Source organism: Athene cunicularia, assembly GCF_003259725.1.
Source record: "Athene cunicularia isolate RWA chromosome 7 unlocalized genomic scaffold, athCun1 chr7_part1, whole genome shotgun sequence".
NCBI lineage: Eukaryota > Metazoa > Chordata > Aves > Strigiformes > Strigidae > Athene > Athene cunicularia.
Window position 1 is genome coordinate 16,381,685 of NW_020799107.1, and position 8,380 is coordinate 16,390,064.

Consider the following 8,380-nt stretch of genomic DNA (forward strand, 5'->3'; position numbering starts at 1 on the left):
CGACGGCAGCAGCAGCAGCCCGCCCGTGAGTGGGGCTCCCCCCGCGGGCACCGGGCAGTGCGGGGAGGGCAGAGCCGAGCCCGGAGCTGCAGCGGCCGTACACGGCTCCGGGAGCTGTGGGGGTGGCCCCTGTCTCCGTGTCCGGGGGGACTCTCCCCAAACCTCCCCTCTGCTCTCCCAGCTGCAGCCAGCAAGACAGGCTGTTTCTCCCTAAGCATTACGTAGAAAGAACTAACCTGAAACCAGGGGAGGTACAGTATCATCCCACAGCTAAAGTTAGAGAAGAACTGGGTGCCTGGCAGCGCCCTATCTGTAGGGAGCAGCCGTGTCCGTGTCCGTTTACTTTTGGCAAGGCCACCTTCACCTTGGACAGAGGGAGATCAGGTCTGGTCCCTATCAGAAGACAAACCGATTAGCAACTGCATCTGAAAAACAGGCTTTGCCATCAGTATCGCTGTAAGAGAAAGCCTCCTTACATTTCAGACACAGCATGTCAGCCTTCTGCAAATCAGACGAGCAAGAAGAATTTCTAACAGGCCACCACTCCATTCAGAGTGCCATTTCTTTCAAAAATACTGGTGACAGTTTGAAGGGCATTTCACAAAAACTAGTAATCACCTAGAAAAGCTATATTTATGCATGCAGATGTGTATGTAAGCCTAATACAGCAAAGAAATGCTAATCTTTCCAATAAATCACTGTAGAAACTGTTCTACCACAGATACAGTTTAGTAAATAGGATGAGTCACAGGACAAGAGTGGGAAGACACAGCCTGTGCCCAAACTGCTGCCTCAGCCAGCCAAGGGAATGGCTCTACCAATATTCTCCCTTTCCTTTTGGGAATGCTTCCCAGTCCCTGCTGTCCTCAGAATCATGCCTGAGTACTGCCTGGAAAATGTCAGTTACCATAAACCAAACCTGCAAACACCAACAGGCAAAGGGACACAGAAACAGTTAAGCTACTCTGTTCCACAGCCCAAGTACATGTGCTGGCTGTAGTTAGACTACAGATACAGACACCCTGTCCTAGCATGGGGATGGGGAGAGTAACTAAGGATAACAGTATTGTTACTATGCAATAATTTAAATCCTGATACAGGTTTGAATATAGGATTTTCTGATATCAAGTAACCTCAGTATCTTTTCTTCCCTCTGCACAGCAACACATAATTTGGAAGAAAATAACTTTCTACATAGATATTTTCTTCCAAATGAAGTAGATGTTCATCAGGTAATTGTACTGCCAAAAGCAGAATGGGAAAGGATTCAGGATAATCTTAGCAGCACAACTAGGGAAGCAGCACGCATCCTTGCCGAGAAGAAAGAACGGGAAGAAATGCACTTACGCTCCAAAGCTGCTGTAAAAGACTGGCCCAATACAATTATGGTGAGTACAAGATACATTTGTAAACAAGGAGCTTCATTTTCATATATGCAAAACCATTCATAATAACACTTCTTGCTGTACTGCCATTGTTTAATACTTGCTTTTAAATATGTATTTTAACTAAACCCCATTTAAATACATTTAACATCTAACATCAACATTTAGATTTTTTAAATTAAAGATAAAATGAAAAATTTAAAAAAGCAAACATTGAATAAGTGCATCACCTTCAGAATGGTTTGTACATTTTTAATCCATGGGCTTTAAATGTGATTTCTCATTTTTTCTCACTGTAGAGCCTGGCACAACAGAAACTTAAAGCCAAAAAATTACGTAAAGAAAGGGAAGAGGAAGAAAGAAAGTTACTTGATTTGGAAGAAGAACAGTTCCAAGTGGCAAAACGGAAGGAGGCTATTAATAATGCAAAAACCTACCTATACTATCAAAATGAAAGAGTGAAAGGCTTGCATGTTTGTTGACAACTTTTAATTTTTAAATTCAAATTGTGCTGAATGTCTTTAAACACTTCTGAACATGCAAATTACTTTAAATGTTCTCTTGCAGAGTGCACTTCTACTTGCTGAGGTCCTAAAAGAAAGAGATGCTCAAGTTGAATTTAAAAAGTTAAAGTCAGATGTTAACAAAAAGAAGGATGAAGAAAAGGAACATGAACATAAAGAAGCTATTCTCAGAGAGCAAGAAAAGGCACATCAGCGTTATATGAATCAACAGGCACTACGCAGAGATCAGCTAGAACAGTAAGTGAAAATTAATCAAGAGTAACCCTACTTCATTATTTTCTTAAACTCACTTCTCACAAATATATTTTATAAGGTTTTCACAGAAACTTACTAATAATTTCACTCACAAATGAGACACTTTAAAAGAAGAACCCAGAGTGCCACAAAAGACCTTGCACTAAAGGGAAAAGCTGTGATACGCAGTGTCTTTTAGTTGCCAACAGTCTGCACAAAAAAATCGCCTCTGACAAGCATCAAGAGGTTTTAGTCAAACCACTATTCAAAAGTTGTTACTGAAAGTGTATTTTAACTCAGCTTTGGTTCCAGAAAAGGAAAAGGTTAAACCAGATTTTCCATTTGCCCGTAACTAGATTCCAGAGAATGCACCACTACCACCCCCATTCTTTCTCTCAGCTCTCCCAGAAACCTTATGGAGGGGTCCCCAGTGGTATTTATAGGACTGGATCTGGTAGTCTGATAGAAGGAATCAAATTCCCTGAGGCAGAGGAAGGGTGAAAAGTCTGCTCTCACTTATTGCAGGGCCAACACATAAATCCTTGCAGAAATATAGAACACTACTGACTTAAGCTGCTGCCTGCACAGCCAGAGAAGTGTAGATACAGTGGGACTTACTGGGGAAAACTTGTTCCCTGAGGATGCTGCAGACATGGGCCAGAACATTATGAATGCAATGGTGCTAATGAGATATCCAGATAAAACTTGTTAGCACTAGACTGTAGACTGTGAGCATACCACATAGCTCATTTCTGGTCAGAGGACTGAGGGCTACCATTACAAACAATGATGCTATTTTTCACCTCTGATATTCTACCCACCTTCAGTTCCAAGTATCACATTCTTCAGTGCAAGGTACCTATGGTTATGCAGAATCAGTATCTGTTTATTACTTCATGCAGTCCCTAGCCCATTTATTCAACTACTTTTTCTGATTCAGAATAAAGGAGCACAAGCATCAGGCAGATCTGGCCAAGCTAGAAAACAAAAGAGAAGGGGAACAAATACAGAGATTGAACCAATTGTACCAACTGGAAATTCAGAGAAGAATGGAAAAGGAACAGAAGGAAAAAGCTGAACGCCAGAGGCTGCATCATGTAAGTAACAGGAAAGCAGACAGTTCAAAATGCTTGTTTCACCTTGGCTGCCTGGAGTAAAACAACAGCATTCATATATCTAAATGGGCCTACTGGCAAGAGGAGGTTTGCTGACAGCTTCAGTTGACCTACCTTGCCAGTTGCAGGCCATGTCTTTGTGCTTTTGAGAAAGGTCTCTTGGAGGCAGGTCCCATCTCTTGTCTGAAGGGACATTGGCACCTGATGCTCTGACTGGTCTGATTAAAACGTCTGCTGTAGACATCAAGGAATATTCTCCTTGACTTGAGAACTGGATTTAAGTTCCACATACCTGCTGTTTTAAGTCCATTTTTCTTTGTTAGGAAGAGGGAATAGCCAGAGACTGAACACAACAGTATCTTTTTAACTTGACTTTCCCTTTATGATCGGAGAAGTTTAGAAATTTAGTCAAGGCTGCTGCCTTTTCCCTTCATCTTTAAAGGCATCTTGCTAAACACAGACTAGAAATGCCTCAGAGCAGATCTGGCCAGCATAAAAAATAAGAGTTGTTTTTTTGCATAAGAGTATAGAAAACTCCTCTTCAGCTATGATTTGGATGAAGCTCTTAGACTGGGGTTGTTCTGGATGAGGTGGGCCAGCAGCAGTACGGTCTGTGTTGGTAGGGGTTGCACAGTCCCATTCCTCTCAACATCCCCCTCTCCCATGTGTGTGAATGGAAGCAAGGGATAATGCTCATTGCATTGCACACCAATGTGTGTAATGAGCTGGAGAAGCAGCTGTTCCATGCTCAATTCCCCCTCTTCCTCCATGTTTGCACAGGGAGGCAGAAGTAAGCAGAAGTACTGAGAATCCATTTCCTCTCTTCTCTTTTGGAAAAGCTGAGCCTGGGGATAGCAACTTAAAAGAATCACTCCCTATTCTCTCAATGTTTCTTTCAAAACTTCATCTGTTACATCAGGCCCATTTTGCCCACACAGGAGCATGTAGCTGACCAGAAAATAATCAAAGCAGTAGAGGAACAAAAACGAATGGAAGAAGATGATCAGATTAAAGCTCATTTTAAAGCAAAGGAAACTATTGCCAAGCTGATAAAAAAGAAAGAAGCTGAAATGCGTAGGTAGGTACAAAGCTAGAGTATAAATAGTAAATAAAGTAGAAATTATACTGTAGTCATTTTCAGATCTTTCACTGATGATGTAACACAAACCACAATAATTCTAGAAATTAAATTCTACTGATCAGGAGAGTAGGGAATTCAGGAGAAAAAGGAAGTTCTTTCAATGGTTCTGCAGTAATAGGTGTGTGGGAGAGTGACCTCTCTGCCCTTCCAAGTACAAAGACTTGTAGAAGTGCAAAGCTCTACACCAGTGTGTTGTGAATAGTGATCTTTCCACATGGCCTGCCAAGACTCCACCTCCTCAACAATTAAAGACAATTCAAATCCTTGATGAAAGTATTTTTAGACATAAGCTGTATTTCCCAGAGTCAGATCAAGAAAAATACTTTGACTTCTTGACTCAGCACCTATATTCATTAAATACATTGGGTTATTATTAAGGGAAGATGGTTTATCAATTTAACATTGAGGGTACAGCAAGATGATACCACTGAGCCAATCTAACGAGTTTCCTTCTCTTCCTGCTTCTGGCCAATATTCCCAACATTTCTCCCCTGATGGCAAGATGCTAAGCAGACTCCTCACCGAGTGATCCAGCTCATTATTGTAACAGAAAGGTAGTGTTACAAGAGTACAGGGAACATTTATTTGCTAAATCAGATTAATTAAAAAAAACCAAAACAAAACAAAACAAAACAAGGAACACAAGGAGATCAAGGAGTTGGGTGGATGGACTGGCCTGTGTGGCAAGAGTAGAGAAGACTAGGAGCAGGATGGATGAGTTTGGTAGCAGTAATGCTTCAGGTAGACCCAGTTATGTCCCCTGGTATTTTAGGGTAGCTCATGTTTTTCTGCAGACTAAAGCAGGAACATCAGGACAAACTCATTAACCAATTAGCCGTACAAATGAATGAGGCATTAAAGAGGGAAGATGATCGTCTTGCTAGAGATATTGCAAAAAAAGAAGCTGAACAAGAAAAAAAACGCAAAGAGAAAGAAGCAAAAGAAAAGGCTGTCATTGAATCAATTGCTGAACACAGAGCTGCTGTGGTAAGAAACCTAGCCTGTTCTTTCTCCTGCTTACTCCAACTGAGGAGCCTGGCCCAGAGCTGGTGGCTCTGGTGCTATGCATCAGGTGTGCTTCATCAAGTCCACTGACACCTTTCCTGGGGTAGCCTTTCCCTCTTCCAATTCTGTGTTGGGCGCATGTCTGCCAGGGCGGCTGAAAACCCCGGGTTTGGACACCAGCCAGCCCCAATGACCGTGCTTATCAGAGCACTGACACAGGGCTGCTTCTGCTGAAAGACACTGCTTCCAGCTCAGCACCCCAGCTCCTTGGTTAACTTCTTTTTTGTTTACTTTATAAAATACAGATGAAGATGAAAGCAGAAAAGGAGAGAGAGGAAAAAGCAGAGGGTAAAAAAGAACTTCATGCATTAATGGAAAAAACCCACATCTACCTGGAAGAGGAAAAAGCCAAGAAAGAAAGACAACGTGATGCAAACATGGAAGTACAGAAAATTCAGATCCAGCAAATGGTAAATAGAAGAGCTGTACCCTGTCAAGCCCTTCAGAAAGAAACATGCATCTAAACCAACAGCACTAGCTCCTGCCTGAGAGGAAGCTTGCTGTGTTTTGTTTGGCATTTTTTGTTTGTTGGTTTTGTTTTTTTAAAATCATTTATGCTATGCATATGCTGGTGTTGGGGACCAGCCTCCTCTCAGAACAGTGGTGCAAGTCAAGGCTGCCCTCTTGCATTTTCTGGGCAGGTCACCAAAGAGCAGCAGCTAATGCTGATGTTCACTCAGCTATCCAGCGTACCCTTTCTGTGGGGGGTATGGCAGGGGAGAGGGGTGGGGGCAGGTGATATTTGACAAATATCAATTAACTCCACTGCAGATCTCCTGTAAGCTTTTACCCTCTCTAAGTTTTAAGGGACAATTACATTGTGAAAGAAATACTAAGCTTTGTTATTCACTTTTCTTCATCAGGCTGAAAAGCAAGCAAAAAAACAGCAGGAAAAGGAAGCAGACTTGGACTATGATGCTCAGACCAAGGTTATAGCACTCTGTGAGGAGCATGAATTCCAGAGCTATGCAAAGCAATTAATTGAAAGAGAGTCCAAGACTACACATCATCTTTATCCTCTTCTCAAAGTGTCCAAAGATAGAAGAGGACTTGGACATGGGCCATTTTCCAGAGGAAGAGCAGGAATACATACTAGTTTTCAAGCACAGGATGGTACTGGGACCCATTTACCTTGTAGTACCTGTACTACTGCTCAAAAAGTTAAAACATGAAATAACACTGAGACTATCCAGCAAGGAAAGGCAGAAGCAGTTTTCATGTGATTAAAAAAATTATCTTTTTGAACCTTACAGGCAGAGTTAAACTGTAAATGATCTTATATACTATGAAACTGGAAGTCTATTTTGAAAAAGAAAAAAGAAAAAAAGACCAGAGAACTGGTTATATTCTCAAAAATCCCCAGCTTGTCAGTTTATTAAGCTTGACACAGGAACGCATGATATCTAATTGGAAAGCTCACTATTACTGTTATATTTTTATTATTCACTGTTCTAAAAATTCACTATATCGCAGGATTTTCTGGTCTGGGATACAAATTTCCAGTGCAAAACCTCTTCTTCATAATAGAAAAAAGCAAAACAACATTGCAGAATCTACAGGGGAATTAAAAACAACCTAATACATGCAAAAGTTACAAGTTACGGTACTGCAGATTTTATAGCATTTTCCAACTACCTCTGTAAAACAAATGTCACACTATAAATTAGTTTTATTATATGAAAACACAAACATGATTTGATCACAGCCCTTAAAAGGTAACCTAGGAGGCAAATAGGCCCCAATATAACTCTAAATAGCTACTACAAAAAGAGCATGGCAACAAGAAACAACATAGTTGGACTGTTCTTTCAAAAGAGTAATGAGGATTCAATCTGCGGGAAATAGATCTGGATCTAAATTTGTTTCTCAGTTTCCTCAGCTGCCGTACTCTCCAATACCCAAGTCACACACATGTTTTACTCCTTAAGCTTAGTTTGCTGAAATTTTACCCTCATAATGACTTCCTCCACCAGTTTACATAGGGTCTAAATGGGGTATCCTCCTATTCAGGGGTCCACTGGAAACAGATTTGCTCTGCTGCACATAACCTTCAGTTTCAGCCCCTCAGCTGCCTGTCTGTTGGCCAAACTAGAAAATGACACAAGTTCTAAAAAAAACCCCAACCAACCAACAAATTAGGCGAGGCTTCTACAAAGGATGCTTGCCAATATTTTAGTTTGGAAAACAGGTCTTTTTTATGCCTTCGAGTTTCTGAGCCTGACTTCTGATAGCAACAGGCTCTGAGGAAAGCACAGGACTTAGAGCAAGGCGTGAGGCTACCCCGGAGGCAAGGTCCCTCCTGCAAACTGAGGGCCATGATGCAGGGCACAAGCTAAGTAGGATGAGTCAAAGGTGAATAGTTAAGATAAGAAGTCCTTGCCTTGCAGGATGAGTAAATAATGAATCAGCCAAGCAGAGCTAGGTTTACTCCCCCTACACTGTAGAACAGCTGGATGTAAGATGGATGTACTCCTTCCCAAGCGCAGCAGTCGCCTCATCGAGTAGTCTCTTCCAGGCAGGGCAAGGGAGGAACTTCTGGATGGAGGGGGAGGACCAACCTCCTCCCTCAACCAGCTCCCAGGACCGCCAAAGGTCTTCCTCTGGGAAAACGGCGCCCAGGGCCGCCTCTTAAGGTCGGCTAACGGAGGAAGGTGAGTTTCCACAGGCCTGGCGGGAGGCCGGCTACGCGAGGGACGCGGCGGCCCACAGAGCCGAGCCGCCACGCCACCGGCCGCGCAGAGCAGAGGCAACCCAGCGGGACAAAAACCCGCCTAGGTCGGCGCAGAAAGACAGAGGCAAAGCGGGGCGTGACAGCCTCTTACCGGGTCCGGGTCGCTACAGAGAAACAGGTATTTCACGAAGCGGCTGCGGAGGGGCACGCGCGCGGCCTTCCCGGTAGCCGCCGCTGCCTGGGCC

The 8,380-nt window shown here is 42.8% G+C and overlaps 3 protein-coding genes across 5 annotated transcripts in view; 1 reads left to right on the forward strand and 2 right to left on the reverse strand.

Annotated features, from left to right (window-relative positions):
* SSB (Sjogren syndrome antigen B) overlaps window positions 1-8,308 on the reverse strand; it is a 32,205-nt gene extending 23,897 nt beyond the window's left edge. Inside the window, exon 1 of one of the 3 annotated variants that reach the window (XM_026852118.1) lies at window positions 8,287-8,308. The gene's annotated coding sequence lies outside the window, so the exon portion shown is untranslated. Of the gene's footprint in view, window positions 1-103; window positions 115-8,286 lie in introns of those variants that run through there. The other 2 variants (XM_026852122.1, XM_026852115.1) reach the window with 2 other exon arrangements.
* The window catches only part of PHOSPHO2 (phosphatase, orphan 2), an 11,275-nt gene extending 2,923 nt beyond the window's left edge, over window positions 1-8,352 (reverse strand). Inside the window, exon 1 of the mRNA XM_026852126.1 lies at window positions 8,287-8,352. The gene's annotated coding sequence lies outside the window, so the exon portion shown is untranslated. The remainder of the gene's footprint in view (window positions 1-8,286) is intronic.
* On the forward strand, window positions 7-8,325 carry CCDC173 (coiled-coil domain containing 173). Its single transcript, XM_026852123.1, has 10 exons — window positions 7-25; window positions 1,162-1,388; window positions 1,685-1,858; window positions 1,953-2,146; window positions 3,084-3,240; window positions 4,197-4,336; window positions 5,194-5,386; window positions 5,710-5,874; window positions 6,328-6,830; window positions 8,314-8,325. The coding sequence occupies exons 2-9, from the start codon at window positions 1,338-1,340 to the stop codon at window positions 6,634-6,636; spliced, it is 1,383 nt and encodes a 460-aa protein (XP_026707924.1). The 5' UTR covers window positions 7-25; window positions 1,162-1,337; the 3' UTR covers window positions 6,637-6,830; window positions 8,314-8,325.
* Window positions 8,353-8,380: the final 28 nt, after the last annotated feature.